Here is a 21,954-nt window from a genome sequence, read left to right as displayed (position 1 = left end):
AGGTCAGGAGTTCGAGACCATCCTGGCCAACATGGTGAAACCCCACCTCTACTAAAAAAAAACCCACAAAAATTAGCCAGGCATGGTAGCAGATGTCTGTAATCCCAGCTACTCAGGAGGCTGAGGCAGGAGAATCACTTGAACCTGGGAGGAGGAGGTTGCAGTAAGCTGAGATCGCACCACTGCACTCCAGCCTGGGCAACAGAGCAAGACCCTATCAAAAAAAAAAAAATAAAGAAATGTAAATGTATATGACCACGTGCAATGCCATTCATTGGTGATCAATGGGCAAAGCCCCACCCACTTTCTCAGACGTCCCCACCGGAGGATCCCATCAGTCACAATCCTCACCAATTAGACTATTCAAATTCCCCAAAATAAAAAAAGGGAAAGAGGTATAGACTTATCTTAAGGGTCTTAAGTTCTGGCATTTTTCTATTTAATAATATATATTGCTATATAATGGAATTACTCCCAAAATTTAGAAAATCTTTTAGTAGAAGATACAGCCCTAATCTCACCACTGCAGTACAATCATTATTGATATTTATGGTGTACTTCGTTATAGTATCAAAACAATTCCAGTATGTGAACGCTTTTCTTTCCTTCCTGTTTTCCTTTCTAAGTGACACTTAGTGAATTCTGTGTATGTTTCTCCCCTGCGTGCGTTGGTCAAACCGTCTGTAGAGCAGGCACCTAGAACTGGCTCGCCGGCTGCCCTGGTGGACATTTCCAGTCTTACTGGCATGGACAAATTTCCCTCAAAGTGATTTTACCAACTTTCGCGTCCCCAGCAATCTATAAAATACCCTTTTCCCTTCATTTTTGCCAAATGGGTTAGCAACTTTTAAAATGTTCACTGGACACTTGGGTTTCTTCTGTTGAGAATATTGTTCGTATATTTTGTATATTTTTTAAAAATGGGTGTATATCTTTTCCTTATTGATTTGTAGAAAGTCTTTATATATTCCAGACATTCTGCTTTTATTTTTTATTTTTGTTTGTCGTTTTTGTTTTTTTGAAACTGAGTCTCACTCTGTTGCCGAGGCTGGAGTGCAGCGGTGCAATCTTGGCTCACTGCAAACCCCACCTCCCAGGTTCAAGCGATTCTCCTGCCTCAGCCTCCCTAGTAGCTGAGATTACAGGCACTCGCGCCACCAAGCCCGGCTAATTTTTGTATTTTTAGTAGAGACGGGGTTTCACCATGCTGGCCAGGCTGATCTCAAACTCCTGGCCTCAAGTGATCTGCCCACCTCGGCCTCCCAAAGTGCTGGGATTACAGGCATGAGCCACTGCGCCTGGCCCCTTTTTTGTTTTTTAGGCGATTTTAATAAAATATCATACTTTTCTCCATAAAGGTCTTGCACATCATTTGTTCGAGCTGTTTCTAAGCACCTCTATTGCTTTGTTCCTTTTCAAGAATATTTTCAAGTTGTTGGTTATGCAGCATGTAAGTTTCCTCAGGCCACCATAACAAATACCACAGACCGCATGGCTTCAGCAACACACAGTGACTTTCTCACAATTCTGGAGGCTGGAACTCCAACATCAAGGTGTTGGCAGAGGTGGTTCCTTCTGTAGGCCTCTCTCCTTGGACAATCATCTCCCAGTGTCCTTACATGGTCATCCCTCTGTGTGTGTCCTAAACTCTCCCTTTTTTTTTTTTTTTTTTTGAGACTGAGTCTCATTCTATCACCCAGGCTGGAGTGCAGTGCACAATCTCGGCTCACTGCAACCTCCAACTCCTGGGTTCAAGTGATTCTCCTGCTCCAGCCTCCCAAGTAGCCAGGACTACAGGTGTCCGCCACTACATCTGGCTAATTTTTGTAATTTTTTAGTAGAGACGAGGTTTCACCATGTTGGCCAGGCTGGTCTCGAACTCCTGACCTCAGGCAATCTGCCCACCTCGGCCTCCCAAAGTGTTGGGATTACAGACATGAGCCACCGGGCCCAGCCCTAAACTCCTCTTCTTAAAAGGACACAGTCACATAGGATTAGGGCACACCCTAATGACCTCATTTTACATTTATACCTCTTTAAAGACCACGTCTCCAAATGAGGTCACATTCTGAGGTGCTAGGGGTTAGGACTTCAATACATGAATGGGGGGGCACAGTTCAGCCTGTGCCCTAGGGTATAGGAACATGAAAGGTTTTTATAAACTGAGTTTCTACCCAGCTGTATTCTTTTTTTTTTTGAGACAGAGTCTCGCTGTCCCCCAGGCTGGAGTGCAGTGGCACGATCTCGGCTCACTGCAACCTCCGCCTCCCGGGTTCAAGCTTCTCCTGCCTCAGCCTCCTGAGTAGCTGGGACGACAGGCTCATGCCACCATGCCCGGCTAATTTTTTGTATTTTTAGTAGAGACGGAGTTTCACCATATTAGCTAGGATGGTCTTGATCTCCTGACCTCGTGATCCACCTGCCTCGGCCTCCCAAAGCGCTGGGTTTACAGGCATGAGCTACTGCACCCAGCCACTACCCAGCTGTATTCTTATTGGTTTAAACAGCTGATAGATTTTCTTGGATTTTCTACATGCTAATCATAGCTGCAAATGACACCTTTGATATTTCCCTTTCAATCCTTTATCTTTTATTTGTTTTTTATTTTATTGCCCGGCCAGCATCCCGAGTGTAATGTGGAATATACATAGTCATGGTGTGCGTTCTTGTCTTGTTTGTGACTTTAAAGTGAAGGCTTCAAATGCTGTTTGGTCCAAGTTTCTGGTAGGAACCCTTCAGCAAACCAAAGCAGGTCCCCTCCATCCTTGGTTTGGTAAACATTTTAAAAATGAGAGCAGGAGGCCAGGCGCAGTGGCTCATACCTGTAATCCCAGCACTTTAGGAGGCCGAGGCGGGTGGATCACCTGAGGTCAGGAGTTCGAGACCAGCCTGGCTAACATGGTGAAACCCCATCTCTACTAAAAGTACAAAAATTAGCCGGGCGTGGTGGCGGGTGCCTGTAATCCCACCTACTCAGGAAGCTGAGGCAGGAGAAGCTTGAACCCTGGAGGCGGAGGTTGCAGTGAGCCGAGATCGCGCCACTGCACTCCAGCCTGGGCGATAAGAGCGAGACTCCGTCTCAAAAAAAAAAATGAGATCGGGCATAATATTGACGAATTCTGTGCTTCATGTGGCCGGGTTCTTCTTAAACATCACTTCCTTAGTGGGGGTGGAAGGGCTTTCTCACATCTCCAGGCTACGTTGGTCCCAGTCCTACACTTTCTAGCCTTTTGTGACACTTGTCCTATTGTTTTTGTTTGTTTGTTTGTTTGGGATAGGATCTTGCTCTGTCACCCAGGCTGGAGTGCAGTGGTGCAATTTCAGTTCACTGCAGCCTCTGCCCGCCAGGCTCAAGTGATCCTCCCATCTCAGCTCCAGAATAACTGGGACTACAGGCGCACACCACCACACCCAGCTGATTTTTGTATTTTTTTTTTTGTAGAGATGGGGTTTCGCCATGTTGCCCAGGCTGGTCCCAAACTCCTGGGCTCAAGCGATCCTCCCTCCTCGGCCTCCTGAAGTGCTGGGAATACAGAGTGAGCCACTGCTCCTGGTAGCTTGTCCTATTTTTAATCATGCATTTATTACGTCTTCCTCACTAGACGATCTGCCTTGATCAGCTGTCACTGTGTGTCCCCACTGAGCAGTGCTTAAGAGGACTTGATAAATATTCGTGGAGTGAATGTACTTCATCACATTTCTGTGATGTTTAAGCTTACTGAGGAGCTTAAATTACTCTGTTTTAGTAGTTTTTACGGAATGGCTTGGTTTCGTGATTTTCCACTTCCTTTCTCAGAACATTTCTCAGGTTCTCAGAAACAATTCTTGGAATGTCTCTCAGAATATTTTCTAAGTTGCCCTATTGTCATTAATTAATAAAAAGTTACTACACGGACCGAATGCCTAGTTATATGAGCTTTATGGATATCATCTCTTAATTCTTACACAGTGCACATGGGGAACTTATGACCTCCATTTTACAGAGGAGAGGCTTAGGGAGGATTGGGTAATTTTTTTTTTTAATGATAATATTCCATTTTGCTAAGCATGCTTTTTTTTTTTTTTTTCTGAGACGGAGTCTCACTCTGTTACCCAGGCCGGACTGCAGTGGTGTGATCTCGGCTCACTGCAACCTCCACCTCCTGGTTTCAAGCGATTCTTCTGCCTCAGCCTCCCAAGTAGCTGGGACTACAGGCGCACGTCACCACACCTGCCTAATTTTTGTATTTTTAGTAGAGCCAAGGTTTCACCATGTTGGCCAGGCTGGTCTCGAACTCCTGACCTCAGATGATCCTCTCACCTCACCCAACGTGCTGGGATTACAGGCGTGAGCCACCACTCCCAGCCTCCCACTGCACCTGGCCTCTGGTAATTTGTTTGAGGTCATAATCGAATGAGTGATCAAGCTGAGCTCAGAAGTCAGGCCTCTCCGATCCAGAGCTTTAACTCCATGCTGTCCTTAATCATTTAAAACGTCTTGAGGAATAGGTTCCTGAGGCTGCCTGGAGGGACGCAGAGCAGGGACTCCCATGCCCTTTACAGAGTCAGGGTATGGTCATCTCAGCACGTGCTGAACTTGGGATTCTTGGTTTTGTGTCTCCAACCCGTGGCCGGCTCAGACACCATCCAGCACATGAGAGACAGCAAGCACATCGTCGTGTACCATCGAGGACGCTACTTCAAGGTCTGGCTGTACCATGACGGGCGGCTGCTGAAGCCCCGGGAGATAGAGCAGCAGATGCAGAGGATCCTGGACAACACCTCGGAACCTCAGCCCGGGGAGGCCAGGCTGGCAGCCCTCACCGCAGGAGACAGGTGCGCGGCCTGGGTACCTTGTCCTGTTTTGAGGGGTGGTGGAGGCGCTCCTCCTCACTGGAGCCCATCCCCTCCGGGGCCTGTGGAAATACTGGCACGGGGCTCCCCACCTTGGCTCTGTTTTGCTCTGGAGTCTCCCGGCTTGGCAGGTCTCAAGAGCAGTGGGGACAAGGGTGGGGGCGAGGCCCTGGCCACCCCTGTGTGTGTGTGTCAGGCAAATGTGTGTGGAAACACTCCAGAGTCCAGGACGGGGAGAAGTGAGGATTAGAATTAGGCTTTCTTTTTTTTTTTTTTTTGAGACGAAGTCTCGCTCTGTCGCCCAGGCTGGAGTGCAATGGCGCTATCTCAGCTCATAGCAACCTCTGCCTCCCAGGTTCAAGCAGTTCTCCTGCCTCAACCTCTCCAGTAGCTGGGAGTGCGTCACCATGCCCAGCTAATTTTTGTATTTTTAGTAGAGACAGGGTTTCACCATGTTGGACAGGCTGGTCTCAAACTCCTAACCTCAGGTGACCCACCCACCTTGGCCTCCCAAAGTGCTGGGATTACAGGCATGAGCCACATGCCTGGCCAGGATTAGCCTTTCTTATGGCGCTGTGGACATATTTATTAATTTAGGAAACAGAACAAATTGAAACCAAGGCCCCTGTGTTAGGGTTACATTTCCTTGCCTCAGTGAAAAGGAATCAGGCCGGGCACAGTGGCTCAGGCCTATAACTCCATTGCTTTAGGAGACCCAGGCAGGAGGGTCCCTTGAGCCTAAGGGTTTGAGACCAGCCTGGGCAACAGAGTGAGACCCCATCTCTACCAAAAAATTAGCCAGGCTTGGTGGTGCGTGCCTGTGGTCCCAGCTACTCAGGAGGCTAAGGCAGGAGGATTGCTTGAGCCCAGGAAGTCGAGGCTGCAGTAAGCCATGATCGAGGCCTGCACTCCAGCCTAGGTGACAGAGTGAGACCCTGTCTCAAAAAATAAAAAAGAAAGAGAATCAGCCTGAGCTTGGTTTTCTCGAGGGTGTGGTGTGTATTGTATAGTAGGGTTTCTCACATCAGCACTGTGCATATTCAGGGCCAGGTACCTCTTTGTGGGGTACACTGCCCTGTGCAGCATCGGATGCTGAGCAGCAGCCCCAGCCTCTGCCCACCGGCTGCCAGCAGCAACCTGTGTGACAACCAGAAGTGTCGCAGACATTGCCCAGCATCTGGGGGACACTGTTGTCCCCAGCTGAGAGCTGCCGCGTTCCAGCAGTGTGACAACTGCTACGCTAGCGCTGGGAGTAAGGCGGGAGGGGCAGGTGTTGGGGCCCCTTCTGCAAAGATCAGGAGAGGCTCTGTGCTGCGTGGAGGGGCCGCAGGTGGGCTGTGTCTTGCAGAGGGTGGGAGCAGACCAGGAGGACAGTGGGTGTCCTGGGGGTGGAGCCTCATGCCCCGGGGCAGCAGAGCAGGCAGGAGCGGTGGAGTGGGCTGGGCGGCTGGGCCACGGTCCCAAGCTGGGGAGGGTCCCAGGCACGCAACTGTATTTGAGCTTGATTCTGCGACTGGGTACCGCTTCAGGTGGTGTAGGGTGGGGTGGGGCCGGGGGCGCATGAGTAGGTTAACGCGGGAGATTCTTCTGGTTGGGCAGGGAGGAGGGGCCCTGGACACAGGGAGGCTTTTCGGTGGCCCCAGTAGTGATGGCCTGAAACAGGGCCAGGCCTGGGAGCAGCAGCAGGATGGAGGAGGATGTGTGCGGGGAAGCCGGCGTTGTTCGGTGTCCGCTGCGGTGTTGACAAGGCTAGAAAGAGCAGCGGCAGGAGATGTATCTCTGGTGAAGACGCGCTCGTCCCATGGGCTCCTGTGAGAGCCTGGAATCCCCAGCGGAGCAGACGTGGGGACCCTGAGCAGGCGCCGCGGGGCCTGGGCTCCCTGTGGGTCTGTAGGCGCCTCGGTCCCGATGCCGCCTCTGGATAGGGCCAGATCAGCATCTTACCCACAGGAGTCCTTCACAGGAAGGGCTCCGTACATGCTGGCCACCGTCACCGTCACCGTCACCTTTGTTCCCCGGGCGGTGTGCACTGGGGCCTGGCGTGTTTCTAGGCTTATTCGCCCTGCGGGCCGCCGTAGCCAAGCACTCGTAGAGAGAAGAAGGTGGGGAGAGAGCCAGAAGGCCCCGATCTGGAAGGGTGGGCAGTAGGAGAGGGCCCTGGAGGAGCTGGAGTGAGAGCGACCCGGGAGCACTCGAGGAAGCCCAGCTGGTGGGTCTTCCAAGAAGGAAGTGGGCATCACATCAGTTCTGTGTATTGAAATAAGACGGGCACGGAGACCTCCTTGTGGAGGGGTCACATGGGCATCTGTGGCATGCACCTGGGAGCTGATGGCCTGGGTTCCGACTCTGCCTCAAAATAGCTGTGACCTAATCTTTCCGTGCTTCAGTTTTCTCATCTGAAAAATGGGTACAATAGCATTGAGAAGATCAGTGAGTTGGTACACAGAAAAGGTTTGGAGCAGAGTCTGGCATGAGGGACGCACTCTTACGCACTTACTGTGACCTGGGCTGCCGGAACTTACCTAGGGTGGTTCCTGTGGAGGGGAGGGAGGGCGTGTCGGGGAGCATGGAACCAGGTGATCTGGGTCAGCTGCTTCCTGGCGGCTTTGCCCACAGGGCCAGCCTGCAACCTGGCCGTTCATTTAGTCAGCATTTATTGAACAAAAATTACCCACCGCTCCCTGTGCTGTGGTCTGGAGACCAGGAGAAGGTGAGAGTCCTTCCAGCAAACAGTCTCAGATGGGGAACATCATCAACATGGAGTTTTCCTTCGAGAAATTCTGAAAAACTGCAAAGGTTTGATTGTGTCATTTCAAACATCACACTCCATCGCTGCAGGTCCGGCTGCCTTTAATCGTATTTCATCTTCACTGCAGAGTTCCCTGGGCCAGGTGTCGTCAGGCCTATTTTGGACGTGGGAAAAATAAGCAGTCTCTCGATGCCGTGGAGAAAGCAGCATTCTTTGTGACATTAGATGAAACTGAACAAGGATACAGAAGTGAAGACCCGGATACGTCAATGGACAGCTACGCCAAATCTCTACTACATGGCCGATGTTACGACAGGTACCGTCCTTACCTTCTGAGAGACGGGAGTTTGCCCATGAGCCTAGAAGAAATACCCTGTGTGCCTGACACTCACCCCTAAGTATGTATAATGCTAAGAAAGAAGGTGGCACAAAAATATAACCTTCAGTTTTATTTTACTTTTTTTTTTTGAAATGGAGTCTTGCTCTGTCACCCAGGCTAGAGTGCAGTGGCTTGATCTCGGCTGACTGCAACCTCTGCCTCCCGGGTTCAAGCGATTCTCCTCCTTCAGCCTCCCAAGTAGCTGGGATTACAGGAGCGCGCCACTATGCCTGGCTAATTTTTGTATTTTTAGTAGAGACAGGATTTCACCATGTTGGCCATTCTGGTTATGAACTCCTGATCTCAAGTGATCCACCCACCTCAGCCTCTTAAAGTGCTGAGATTACAGATGTGAGCCACCGCGCCCGTCCAACTTTCAGTTTTCTTCCCTCCGCCAAAACTGTCACACATACACAGCCTAAGCTGCAAATCTGAGATTCTTCCCTCCTCTGTGCATGACCACCTTTGTTTGAAGATGCTTGTGAGATGCAGGGCTGCCAGGTCCCTGGACTCAGGCAGGGGAGAGTGGCAAACAGGCCTGGGCACAGGGTTAGGCCAGGGTGTTGGCATGTGGCTATCCTAAGTCCTCTTTTCCTTATCTGTAAAGTGTTGGCCAGCACCCCCCTGCAGGGTGGGGCCAAGGATTGGCTGATGAAGGGGTCATGTGCCCACGGGAAGAGCCTCCCACCTCTCCCCAGTTGCCTTGCGATAACAACGGGTCCTGACTTCAGGCTCCCAGGATATAAGCGCTCATCTTTGTGTCTGGGACAGGGAAGAAATGAGTGATTCAGCGTCCCGTTTGTATTTTCATCCTCACTCCACAGAGACTGAGCGTCTGCTCACTGTTAGAGGGACAGGTGCAAAGTGAATTAGTCCATCTAGGATGAAGCAGAGAGGTGCAATGTCTCCTCATTTTTGCCTCTTTGAACACTTAAGTTCTATACATGTGTGTTTCACATAGGTGGTTTGACAAGTCGTTCACGTTTGTTGTCTTCAAAAACGGGAAGATAGGCCTCAACGCAGAACACTCCTGGGCAGATGCGCCGATCATAGCCCACCTTTGGGAGGTGAGTTTTCACACTTTTCACTTGAATGTGGAAGTTGCTTTTGAAAATCCAAACCTGGCCAGGCGCAGTGGCGCACGCCTGTCATCCCAGCACTTTGGGAGGCCGAGGCAGGCAGATCACCTGAGGTCAGGAGTTCAAGACCAGCCTGGCCAACATGGTGAAACCCCGTCTCTACTAAAAATACAAAAATTAGCCAGGCATGGTGGCGCATGCCTGTAGTCCCAGCTACTTGGGAGGCTGAGGCAGGAGAAATCGATTGAACCCGGGAGACAGAGGTTGCAGTGAGCCAAGCTCGCGCCACTGCACTCCAGCCTGGGCAACAGAGCAAGACTCCATCTCAAAAAGAAAAAACAAAAAAGATAATCCAAACCCCACAGTGAATTTAGTTTTGTAATATTTGCGTGATTATAGAATATGAGTTTTTCACTCGTACTAGTAATGCACATGAAGTTAAATCACTAGATTAAAGGCATCCCTGTCTTCCTTTCCCATCACTTAGGTCCCTTGAACAGCAGTGCATCTACTGCCATCTCCTTAGGGAACAAAAGAGTGAAATGGCAGTTGACTCTCAGGCTGCGGCTTCACAGCAGAAGTGAAGCTCAGTTTTTCCTGGAATAAACTATCCCTTATGTGCTGGATTTCCTAGTGTTTCCTACCTACCGCATTTTTTAGGCCAAATAGAAGCAAGCATGTGAAAATCTGGGTTTATAAACATGCAGCATGTCTTTTACCTAAGACATCATTTTAATTCTTAAAATTACCAGGTTATTTGAAAACCGCAAACCCCCGTCCCCCTGCCTGCACCTGTGGATTGGCCTCTACCATTGTTTTTTTTTATTATTATACTTTAAGTTTTAGGGTACCTATGCACAACGTACAGATTAGTTACATATGTATACATGTGCCATGTTGGTGAGCTACACCCAGTAACTCGTCATTTAACATTAGGTATATCTCCAAATGCTATCCCTCCCTGCTACCCACACCCCATAACAGGCCCTGGTGTGTGATGTTCCCCTTCCTGTGTCCGTGTGTTCTCATTGTTTTTGTTTTTGTTTTTGTTTTTGAGACAGGGTCTTGCTCTGTCACCCCGACTGGAGTGCAGTGGCACAATCATAGCTCACTGCAGCCTTGACCTCCCAAGGCTCAAGAGATTCTCCCACCTCAGCCTCCCAAGTAGCTGGGACTACAGGTGTGTGCCACCATGCCCAGCTAATTTTTGTATTTTTTGTAGAAACAGGGTTTCCCCATGTTGCCTAGGCTGGTCTTGAACTCCTGGGCACAGGGGATCTGCCTGCCTGGGCCTCCCAAAGTGCTGGGATTACAGGTGTGAGCCACCACACCTAGCCTTTTTTTTTTTTTTTTTTTTTAATAATTCGTTACTCTGAACTGTTTGACCTGTTCCATGTTGGGCATGAGAAGTTAAATGAAAGTTTTGTTTCCTTAACTCACCAGTCAGGTTCTTGTTTAAAGTTGCTAAATTCTAGGATCATCATCCATAGACTTGACACAGAAAATACTGTGGTCACTTGTTGTGATGAAACTTGAGATCTTTCTTTTTAAAGCAACAAGCCCCTTTGAGATTCACATTGACTGTAAAGACCATCTTTTTGCAGTCTTTTAAATTTTCCTGCTGGCCTAATAAATGAAGTGGAATAAAATGACCTTAAAGTCACAGCATGTGTGGGAGACAGGGCCCGACTGCAGGCTGAGCACCTCACTGTTCTTGATAGGGCATGGAGCCGGGTTTGTGTGTCTGAAATTAGAAATTAGTAGTGGCCGGGCGCAGTGGCTAACGCCTGTAATCGCAGCACTTTGGGAGGCCGAGGCGGGCAGATCACGAGGTCAGGAGAACGAGACCATCCTGGCTAACAGGGTGAAACCCCGTCTCTACTAAAAATACAAAAATTAACCGGGCGTGGTGGCGGGCACCTGTAGTCCCAGCTACTCAGGAGGCTGAGGCAGGAGAATGGCGTGAACCCGGGAGGCAGAGCTTGCAGTGAGCTGAGATTGCACCACTGCACTCCAGCCTAGGCGAAAGAGTCAGACTCTGTCTCAAAAAAAAAAAAAAAAGAAAAAGAAATTGGTAGTGAACTTGAGAAGACATCATAATGCATGACCTTCTTTTTTCTTTAAACTTCTGTGAATGTTTTGAATCTTGACTTTTTTTTTTTTTTTGAGATGGAGTCTTGCTCTGTCACCCAGGCTGGAGTGCAGTGGTACAATCTCAGCTCACTGCCACCTCCGCCTCCCTGGTTCAAGCGATTCTCCTCCCTCAGCCTCCCGAGTAGCTGGGACTACAGGCACAAGCCACCATGCCCAGATAATATATATATATATATATATATATATTTTTTTTTTTTTTAATAGAGACGGGGTTTTACCGTGTTGGCCAGGCTGGTCCCAAACTCCTGACCTTAAGTGATCTACTTGCCTTTGCCTCTCAAAGTGCTGGGATTACGGCATGAGCCACCACACCTGGCCTTGACGTTTCTTTTTATAATATTGTGTCTGTCTATTTTTTCCCCTAGAGATAAACAAATTCTGGTGCCAGTTTTTTCTTGCAAAGTCTTCACACTCACCCTCCTCTCTGCCTGGCAGACTTTTCCCCCTGGCTTCCCCTGGATCCTGGCCCCCTCAGGTCTTCTTTAGGCCTCAGCTGACCTCACTTCCCCCTAGGAATGGCCCTGTCCTGCTACCCGCTCCCAAGACCAGGTTAGGGGCTCGTGTCTCATCTGCCTCTGCCTCTTTCAATTGTCTTCCCTCTGGTTGGAGTCTTGGCAAAACCTCCAGCCGCTCCTTCAGCCAAGGGAGGTTTTCTATGTAGGAAAAAGGATAAAAAGGAAAAAAACAGAGTGCTCTAGGCTTTAAGACACCAGTATGACCCTAGGACATTAATATCTGATAAAAAGCAGCCAATATCAAAAAGGCTTTTCACCACCACCAGGGTTCTTTGGTGATGCCGACAAAAGCTGAGAGAGCCTTTTAGCTACAGAACGCATTGAAGATCAAGCTGCCTTCAGTGTCTCTGGACATGGCAAGAAGGCACGCTTTAATAAATGTCTGCACAGCATAATAGCCCAGGCTTGTTATACCCCAGGCCAAGGACTTCCCGAGTCCTATATATGCCTAAGAGCTGTTGTTTGGCAAAAGAAAAAGAGTCAGGACCATAGGCAGCTGGATCACACAGGGTACATTTATCAAGTAGAGAAATCTACTAGATATTTACAAGATCAGGCTTGTTTTTTAAAGTTCTCCAGATAAGGATAAAGGGATTTCATCTTAGACCAGGGTGGCCATGTAGAAGTAGTGGTGTTTAGCTGTTAGCGTCCAGCAGACAGGATGGCCTGACTCCAGGGGACCCTGGCTGGGGGCTCATGTGATCCAGACACAGATGGGGACTGACCTAGTCTCACATGGAGGCCCAGTGCAGTCCCTTAAAGACAGATCTAGTGAAACTTGAATCTGTTTGTTCTTGTTCTTGTTCTATTTTTATTTTTTATTTTTTGAGACAGGGTCTTGCTCTGCCACCCAGGCTGAAGTGCAGTGGTGCAATCTCAGCTCACTGCAACCTCCAACTCCTGAGTTCAAGTGATTTTCCCTCCTCAGCCTCCCAAGTAGCTGGGACCACAGGTGTGTGCCACCACGCCCAGCTAATTTTTGTATTTTTTGTAGAGACGGGGTTTTGCCATGTTGCCCAGGCTGGTCTCGAACTCCTGGCTTCAAACAATCTGCCTGCCTCGGCCTCCCAACATGCTGGGATTACAAACATGAGCCACTACACCCGGTCTTGCTCTTGATTTATTTCTGATGTTTCTGTGTCGGGCTCTTCTGGAGCTCCGACCCAGAGCAGGTGGAACCTGATCAAGTCTGTTCCTTCGCTGGCTTAGGTCAGCCTGGATCGTGACCCCCACGTGTTAGCGGAGCCTTCCACCCACCCCGCCCCCTCACCAGCAGACAGTCACCCTGACCTTGTGTTGTTGTTTTACCTCCCTCACTAGAATGTAAGCTTCCTGAGCACAGGGATTCCTCTTCTAAAAAAAATTAATTTTTTTAGTTGAGATATAAGTCACATACCTTAAAATCCACCCTTTAAAAGTGTACAATTCAGTGGTTTTTAGTATATTCACGATGTGCTTGTGCAACAGTCGCTACTTAGCCTCCCGAGTAGCTGGGATTACAGGCGTGCATCGCCACACCCACCTAATTTTTGTATTTTTGGTAGAGGCGGGGTTTCCCCTTGTTGGCCAGCTTGGTCTCGAACTCCTGACCTAAAGTGATCTGCCCGCCTTGGCCTCCCAAAGTGCTAGGATTACAGTTGTGAGCCACAGAGCCCAGCCTTATTCTGTAATATTTTTATCACCTCCAAAAGAAACCCCTCATTCCTTTCTCCCCCAGGTTCCTGATAACCACTAATCTTTCTGTGTGTATGTATGTGCCTATTTTGGACATCTTATATAGATGGAATCATACAATATATGGTCTTCTATGTCTGGCTTCTTTTTTCTTTTCTTTCGCTTTCTTTTCTTTCTTTCTTTTTAGAGACAGTGTCTTGCTCTGTCGCCCAGGCTGGAGTGCAGTGGCACAGTCATGACTCACTGAAACCATGACCTCCTGGGCTCAAGTGATCTTCCCACCTCAGCCTCCTCAGGAACTGGGACTACAGCCATGTGCCACCACACCTGGCTAATTTTTTAAATTTCTTGTAGAGATAAGATCTCACTATGTTGCCCAGCTGGTTTGGAACTCCTGGCCTCCAGCAATCCTACCACCTTGGCCTCCCAAAGTGCTGGGATTACCGAAGTGAGGCACCGTGCCTGCCTGTTTCTTTTCACTCAGCATAATGTTTTCAAGGTTCAATACGTTGTAACATGTACCTGGAATTCATTCCTTTCTAGGGCTGGATAATATCTCATTGTATGGATTGACCACACTTTGTTTATCTCTTCATCAGTTGATGGGCATTTGTGTTGTTTCCACTCTGGCTATTATGAATAATGCTGCTCTGAACATTCTGTACAAGTTTTTGTGTGGACATCTATTTTCATTTCATTTCATTGAGTATATACCTAGGAGTGGAACTGCTGGGTCATACAGGTATATTTCACTTTTTAAGGAAGGGCAAGAATTCTTGTCTGTTTTGTTCACAAAACACAGTTCTTGTCTGCGCTGTCACCAGGGCTTGGATGCCACTGGTGCTACAGTGGTTCCGACCCATAGTAGGTGCCCAATAAATACCGTTGAATAAATTGGCTTAGGTTTACTTGCCAGTGAAAGGAGAGCATCACAAACTTGAGCAAGCCCTTAGCCCTCGTCTGTCCTCTCTCTGTCACATCTGACATGGAGATAAGATCCACCTCATTAGGTGCTGAGCATACTGGAAGCGTTAACAGCTGTGGTTCAAACTTTGTAACATCTCTGCAAAGAACAACCCTCTGTTCATGTTGGAGGTGAATGTGTTTTATGTACCACTGTTAGTTTTAATAATTTTGTTCTATTTTTGACAGTATGTCATGTCCACTGACAGCCTCCAGCTGGGCTATGCGGAGGATGGGCACTGCAAAGGCGACACCAATCCGAACATTCCGTACCCCACCAGGCTGCAGTGGGACATCCCGGGGGAAGTAAGTCCGGATTATCCAACCATTGTTGCTTACCTGGGATGGGAAACACATCTGAAGTCTTACAGATGAATTTTCCAACCGTAGTTCCTGCCCGATCATGAGCTCAGTTGAAGACCACTGAGGCTGAAAGTTGTTTGCTCAGGGAATTTCGTGAGGTTTGCGGGGCTGTCACAGCTCCTGCTGCCTCGGAAGCCTCGGTAAATATTTCTTCTTCTGTTTGAAGCTTCTGGCTAAGATTGTCAGTGTGATTTCCGGCTCAAACTTAACTAGACATCTACAAAATGCTCATAATCAAAAACTAAAAGCCAAAATCACATAGGTTAGAGCTGAAAGCCTCTAAATTGCTAATTTATAATTCTCAAAGTTTAATTCATTTTGGCACCTCTTAAACACGCTCAGAGGCAGCCCATTCACAGGAGCCCTTTTGGGAGGGAATTTTAGGGTTGCAAATACCAAATCCTAGTTCACTTAATCCAAGGAGAAATTCCCTGGAGTCCAAGTCCAAGATACCATTTTCTTTTTTTTTTTTTGAGACGTAGTCTCACACCGTCACCCAGGCTGGAGTGCAATGGCGCGATCTCAGCTCACTGCAACCTCTGCCTCCCAGGTTCAAACGATTCTCCTGCTTCAGCCTCCCAAGTAGCTAGGATTACAGGCGCCTGCCACCATGCCCAGCTAATTTTTGTATTTTAAATGGAGACGGGGTTTCCTCATGTTGGCCAGGCTGGTCTCGAACTCCTGACCTCGTGATTTGCCTGCCTCGGCCTCCCAAAGTGCTGGGATTACAGGCGTGAGCCACTGAACCCGGCCCACCATTTTCTTTTTAAAATTATTTATTTATTTATTTGAGACAGGGTCATGCTCTGTCATTTAGGCTGGAGTGCAGTGGTGTGGTCACAGCTCACTGCAGCCTCAACTTCCCCAGGTCCAGCAATCCTCCCACCTCAACCTCCCGAGTACCCGGGACCACAGGTGCATGCCACCACGCCCCGCTAATTTTTATATTTTTAGTAGAGACAGGTTTTCGCCATGTTGCCCAGGCTGGTCTCAGACTCCTGAGCTCAAGCAAGCCACCCGTCTGGCCTCCCATAGTGTTGGGATTACAGGCATGAGCCACCGCGCCTGGGCCAGAAATAATTTTCCACGTAGTGAAGTACTGTGTGCTGTGGTCTTAGCCCATTGCTTCTGCTTGCCCTGTGGCCGCAGGGCTGGTGTGGTTCTGCAGAGAGCTGTAACCTCTGCAGAGTACTTGGGCTTAGAGTCTTGGTAGCTCACCAAGTCACTTACCACTTAGTTTTTAAAAATTTCTTTTAACAGACTTTATTTTTTAGAACAGTTTTGGGTTCACAGCAAAACTGAGTTCCCACACACCCCTCTCCCTACACACACACAGCCTCCCCAACTATCCACATCCCCAACAGAGTGATGCATTTGTTACAACTTACACACCTGCACCAACCAAGGTCCATGGTGGATTTATTGTTGGTGTTGTACATTGTCTGGGTTTTGACACGTGTACAATGCCCTGTGTCTGCCATTACGGTGACATACAGAATCGTTTCACTGCCCTAAACATCTTCTGTGCTTCGCCTATGTATTCTTCCTTCCTGCTAGCCCCTGGCAACCACGAATCATATTCACTGTCCCCATAGTTTTACCTTTTCCAGAATGTCACACACAGTAGTTCCCCCCATTAGCTGAGGTTTCACCTTCTGAGATTTCAATTCCAAGGTCCGAAAATATTAAACAGAAAATTCCAGAACTAAACAATTCATGAGTTTCAAGTTGCATGCTATTCTGAGTAGTGTGATGAAAGCCCCTGCTGTCCTGTGCGGTCCCACCTAGGATGGAATCATCCCTTTGTCCAGTGTGTCTGTGCCGTAGGTGCCACCCACTTAGTGGCTGTCTTGGTTATGAGATTGAGATAACACCGTATATATAATGTTTGGCACTATCTGAAGTTTCAGACGTCTACGGGGGGTCTTAGAATGGATCCACATGGATGAAGCGTTGCTGCTGTAATTGGAGTCATCTGTGTGTAGCTTTCTCAGATTGGCTTCTTTCACTTAGTGATAAGCGTTTAAATTTCCTCCAAGTCTTTTCATAGTTTTATGGCTCATTTATTTCTAGTGCTGAATATTTCATCTAATGGTTGTCCATTTATTTTCTAAGATTTATTTATTTATTTATTTAGAGATGGAGTCTCGCTCTGTCGCCCAGGCTGGAATGCTGTGGCGCGATCTGGGCTCACTGCAAGCTCTGTCTCCTGGGTTCACGCCATTCTCCTGCCTCAGCCTCCTGAGTGGCTAGGACTACAGGCGCCCGCCACCATGCCCGGCTAATTTTTTTTGTATTTTTTAGTAGAGATGGGGTTTCACCATGTTAGCCAGGATGGTCTCGATCTCCTGACCTCGTGATCCACCCGCCTCGGCCTCCAAAAGTGCTGGGATTACAGGCATGAGCCACCGCGCCCTGCCTAAGATTTATTTTTAAAAATGTGTTTCTCGGCCGGGTGTGGTGACTCACGCCTGTAATCCCAGCACTTTGAGAGGCCAAGGTGGGTGGATCACCTGAGGTCAGGAGTTCGAGACCAGCCTGGCCAACATGGTGAAACCCCATCTCTACTAAAAGTACAAAAATTAGCCGGGCATAGTGGTAAGTGCCTGTAGTCCCAGCTACTCGGGAGGCTAAGGCAGGAGAATGGCTTGAACCAGGGAGGCAGAGGGTGCAGTGAGCAGAGCTGGCACCACTGCACTCCAACCTGGGCAACAGAGCGAGACCCTGTCTCAAATAAATAAAAATAAATAAATAATAAAAAGTAAAAAATGTGTTTCTTATTGCCACTGTGTGTTGACCATGGGCTTCATTAAGATGACGTATGACTATTTTAAACACCCTTTGGGGTCTCACTGGAAGCCAGGGTGCCCCCGTCCCCTACCCGTGTTCCTGTTAGCGGCAGAACATATCTGTACGGGTCTGCAGCAACCTCAATTCTTGCCTTCTCAGAACGAATTTGACTGTGGGGCAGAAGGCAGGAGAGACCAAGTTTAAGAGTGGGAAAGTTTATTTTAAAACTTTAGGAACGAAAGGAAGGAAAGTACATTTGGAAGAGGGCCAAGTGGCCAACTTGGGAGATCAAGTGTGAGGTTTGACCTCTTGACTTGAGGTTTTAGACATTGGCATGCTTCCAGGGTCTTATGTTACTTCTCCCGATTACTCCCTTGTTGTGGGCTGTCCGCATGCACGGTGGCTGCCAGCGTTTGGGAAGAGAGCATGCGTAGTGTGTTCACTGGAGTTGTGCGCATGCTCACTTGAGGTGTTCTTCCCTTGCCTGTCTAGCATTCCTAGAGGAAGGTCATACTCCAGTTAAACGCCGCCATTTTGCCTCTCATTGCGCATGCTTGAGCCCACTCGCCCAACGCCTGAGATCTTATCGGGAAGCTGCTGGTCACCAGCTCCATTTCTGTCTACTGGGAGACTGCCTTTCCCTGGCACCGCCTGTGACCGATTATTATTTTAGAGAGACAGTTCACAACCACCTGACCATCACTGATGGTCGCCTGACATTCTCAGTGTGTGTGGGAGGAAGCCCTCTCCTGGCCTGCTCACGTCAGACCAGCTACCTACTATAATATTGCAGCTGCTCCTCCAGGGTCAGGGAGCCATGCCCCTAACTTACTAGGGCTTCTAGGTCAGGAAAACCTTTGTGTACTTCCCAGTACCGAGTTTGTAGCTGCACTAAAAGCCAGCCTCCGATTTCCTTCTGGGTGTGCGTCAGTACTTTTCTCCCCTCGTTCCGTAAAACCTTTTTCTTCTTTCTGTCAAGTGTCAAGAGGTTATAGAGACCTCCCTGAACACCGCAAATCTTCTGGCAAACGACGTGGATTTCCATTCCTTCCCATTCGTTGCCTTTGGTAAAGGAATCATCAAGAAATGTCGCACGAGCCCAGACGCCTTTGTGCAGCTGGCCCTCCAGCTGGCACACTACAAGGTAAGAGCTGACCACCTAGAGTTTTGTCATGAGCACTTCGGGGGTTCCTACACGTGCCCAAGACTGTTCACCTAGTGGGGAGGGAAGGCCCGAAACCTGGCATAGGAGAAGCACAGCCCCCTGCGGTCTCCGGGGCCCGGGTGGCGTGGGGTGTTTAACCACGCACGTGGGCGAAGTTCGCAAATCCCCCTCCAGCAGGCGTAGATTCCCAGCTGACATGGGAGAGGGAGAGTCTAGGGGATGGGGACAAAGTGAGATCTCATCACTGTACAGAGGGAGAGTTAAGCCCCAAAATAAGCCCCGAATCCTAGCATTTGCTAAAGTGGAAATAGTGTGGGCAGGTAGGGGAATAGTCAGTTACGTATTCGTCTGGCGCTTGGTAAATCTGCACTTTACACAGGTCAGGTGAACACAGAGTGGACATGGTCCACGTTTCATCTGTCGCTCTCTGCTTGGGAACAAAATAAAAAGCAGCTTCTTGCATGACTCAGCTTTCAGCTTAATCCTTTCCTTTTGGCAGAGTAAATCTTGCTTTCACCATACTAAATTAAATTATGGTATTTTCATACAGTGGAATATTATATAGCTATTAAGTGATGTTTATGGGCAAATTACTTAACGTCTCTGGCCTTTGACATCCCCTTCCATAAAAGGAGAAACTCCAGCCACTTGGAGGTGCCTTGGGCTGGATCCCCTGTATACACGTGGCATTTCCATCTCCCTTTTCTGAGCACTGGCCATATTTTGGCTTGCACCTGGCAACCCCTGTTGGAGGAGCAGCCTGCACCCCTAGCAGGGACATAAATAGGTCTTCTTGTCCATTGGAGGGAGCATTCCATCCCAGAGAGGGGGCCCTTGGTTTCTGGGCACAGCAGAAGTCATCATGGCATTGGCTTGAGATATTCCCAACTTTTTTTTTGAGACAGAATCTCACTCTTGTTGCCTAGGCTGGAGTGCAATGGCATGATCTCGGCTCACTGCAGCCTCCACCTCCCGGGTTCAAGGGATTCTCCTGCCTCAGCCTCCTGAGTAGCTGGGATTACAGGTGTGTGCCACCATGCCCAGCTAATTTTTTGTATTTTTAGTAGAGACGGGGTTTCACCATGTTGGCCAGGCTGGTCTCGAGCTCCTGGCCTCAGGTGATCCACCCGCCATGGCCTCCCAAAGTGCTGGGGTTATAGGCGTGAGCCACCGTGCCCGGCCTTGTTTTAAAACTTGAGTGCTGTACACATATGCAGCGTGTGGCACTGCCCCCCACAACCTTGGTAACGGTTGTGCCATTGTTGAGTTTTGCTTGGTGCATCACGTACATCACTCTTCACTGTCTCTCCACCTGGGAGGCACTCTTGTTATCCCATTTTTAAAAATTTACAAGTCCCCGTTATGCCCCAGAAACTCTTGTTACCCCATTTTAGAGATGAGGAAACAGGTGCAGAGAGACCAGGTGCTTGCCAGGGTGGCACTAGGCAGGGATAAAGCTGGCCAGTGGCTCCAGAGTCTATGCCCTCTCCACCTAAAGTTAAGAAAACAGTTACAGAGAAGTAAGAGGCGGTGTTAATATCAGATGAACTGGAATGCATGGGCCAAAATCATATTTAAAATGCATGCTAATACAGTTCTCTAAAGACTGTCACAGTTATGAAGCCTTGCTTTCCCAAGTAACATGCTCGCTATGCGTAAACCAAAAGCAGCTGGGCACAGCACCAGGAGCGCGGTGACAAGCTCCTGTCTGTGACAGATCATTGACTAAAGATCACGTGATTAAAAGGTGACATGGAATAGAGGCATCGCATCTCAGAATCAATGAGCTGGATTTTGAGAATTGATGAGCAGATTTTGCCCATAAATATGCAGTATGAGGGCATGCAAGCAGTTGATACCTCACATACAGAAAGGATGTTATTTTATCTTTTTAAATTTTTTTCTCTTTTAAAAGAATTCCCTGCAAGTAAGTGCATGACACAGGAGTTTAGTAAGGGAATGCCACGCTCCATTTTTGTACATTTTAAAACTTGATGAAATGACTGTTCTGCAAGCAGTACAAATTAGTGACGTTGACTCAAGGTAGAAAGCCTGAAAAGGTCTCTGGTCCATGGACCAAAGTGAGAGGTTGTCAGGGAGCCACGCTCGTGGCTCCAAAGAGCTTGCAGCTCAGAGACTCCACAAAGAAATGAAGCCACCCCATCTGCTCCCCAGAACCCACGTGGCCCGGGTGTGGGAATGAGCTGCAACGGGCACCAGCCACTGTGCCAAGTACTTGGCAGGAGCAAGCGAAACTTCAGGACAGCCCCGAGGAGGGCATCTCATCTCTGCCTTCCACACTTGGAGGTGAAGCATCTTCCCTGAGGGCTACAGCTCCTACGCAGCAGGACTGAGATCGGAACCAGGCAGGCTTGTTCCACAACCTGTGGCTTTCACCACTGTGCTGCAGCTAAACACAGAAAAAGGAAGCACAGACCAGCTTCCCTCATGAATGGAAGTGCAGAGACCCTCAATAAAATCTTAGCAAGCAGAATCCAGCACTGTAGGAAAAGAATAGTCACCGACAGTGGCGTACACCAGTGGTGAGAGGCTGGTTTTGTGTCAGTAAATCCAGTCATACACTAAACCATACTATTGGGTCAGAGAAGAGCCTAGATAGTGAGTTTCACAGATCCTAAGAAGACGTTTCACGTTCAGCATCCATTCCTGATAAGAGCTCTTGGTCAAGGGGCTTAGTATTAGGGCTCTTTCCTTAACAGGATAAATGGCATCGTGTATGAATAGCTAGCTACTGCTTCAACGTAAAAGTGTGGGAGGCAGTCCCATTAAAACAAGAAAGATGAGGATGCCTCCAGCAGCTGACAGGGTAATTGGGCAGGAGGAACATTTATGTCTGCTCAGGAGATGGAACAGCAGAAAGACTTTGATGATTAAGAGGCACACTCAGTGAGCCGGCCCAGAGCAGAGTCGCACAAAGACCAGCAGCTTTCTTGCATAAGGACGATGGCCACGTGGGAAATATAATAAGAGAATGTAATAGAAACGAGAATCCGGGGCCCCACCCTCCAGGCATACATGTATAAAGCAGATGGACTCTGGGAAGAAGGCCGAGGAGCACCCGCCCCCCAACTCCTCTCCAGGGAGAGGAAGAAAAAGCCATGATTTTGGATTAAAAAAAACTTCAGAACCATAGAGGAAGGGATGTTCCCAGTTCACACTTTTTTTTTTTTTTTTTTTTTTTTTTTTTTTTTTTTTTTTTTTTTTGAGACGGAGCCTTACTCTGTTGCCCAGGCTGGAGTGCAGTGGCGTGATCTGGGCTCACTGCAGCC

General features: G+C 48.6%; 1 protein-coding gene across 4 annotated transcripts in view; it reads left to right on the top strand.

The window, feature by feature from the left end:
- CPT1A (carnitine palmitoyltransferase 1A) overlaps window positions 1-21,954 on the top strand; it is a 92,844-nt gene that overhangs the window by 54,513 nt on the left and 16,377 nt on the right. For all 4 annotated transcript variants that reach the window (XM_055270798.2, XM_063644419.1, XM_055270788.2 and 1 more), the window contains 5 exons: window positions 4,620-4,815; window positions 7,710-7,898; window positions 8,923-9,028; window positions 14,536-14,652; window positions 18,479-18,643. In XM_055270798.2, coding sequence (XP_055126773.1) covers window positions 4,620-4,815; window positions 7,710-7,898; window positions 8,923-9,028; window positions 14,536-14,652; window positions 18,479-18,643 — 773 coding nt within the window. The remainder of the gene's footprint in view (window positions 1-4,619; window positions 4,816-7,709; window positions 7,899-8,922; window positions 9,029-14,535; window positions 14,653-18,478; window positions 18,644-21,954) is intronic.

Source organism: Symphalangus syndactylus, chromosome 1 (assembly GCF_028878055.3).
Source record: "Symphalangus syndactylus isolate Jambi chromosome 1, NHGRI_mSymSyn1-v2.1_pri, whole genome shotgun sequence".
NCBI lineage: Eukaryota > Metazoa > Chordata > Mammalia > Primates > Hylobatidae > Symphalangus > Symphalangus syndactylus.
The sequence above is the reverse complement of the archived record's forward strand: the minus strand, read 5'-3'. Positions and strand labels throughout refer to the sequence as shown.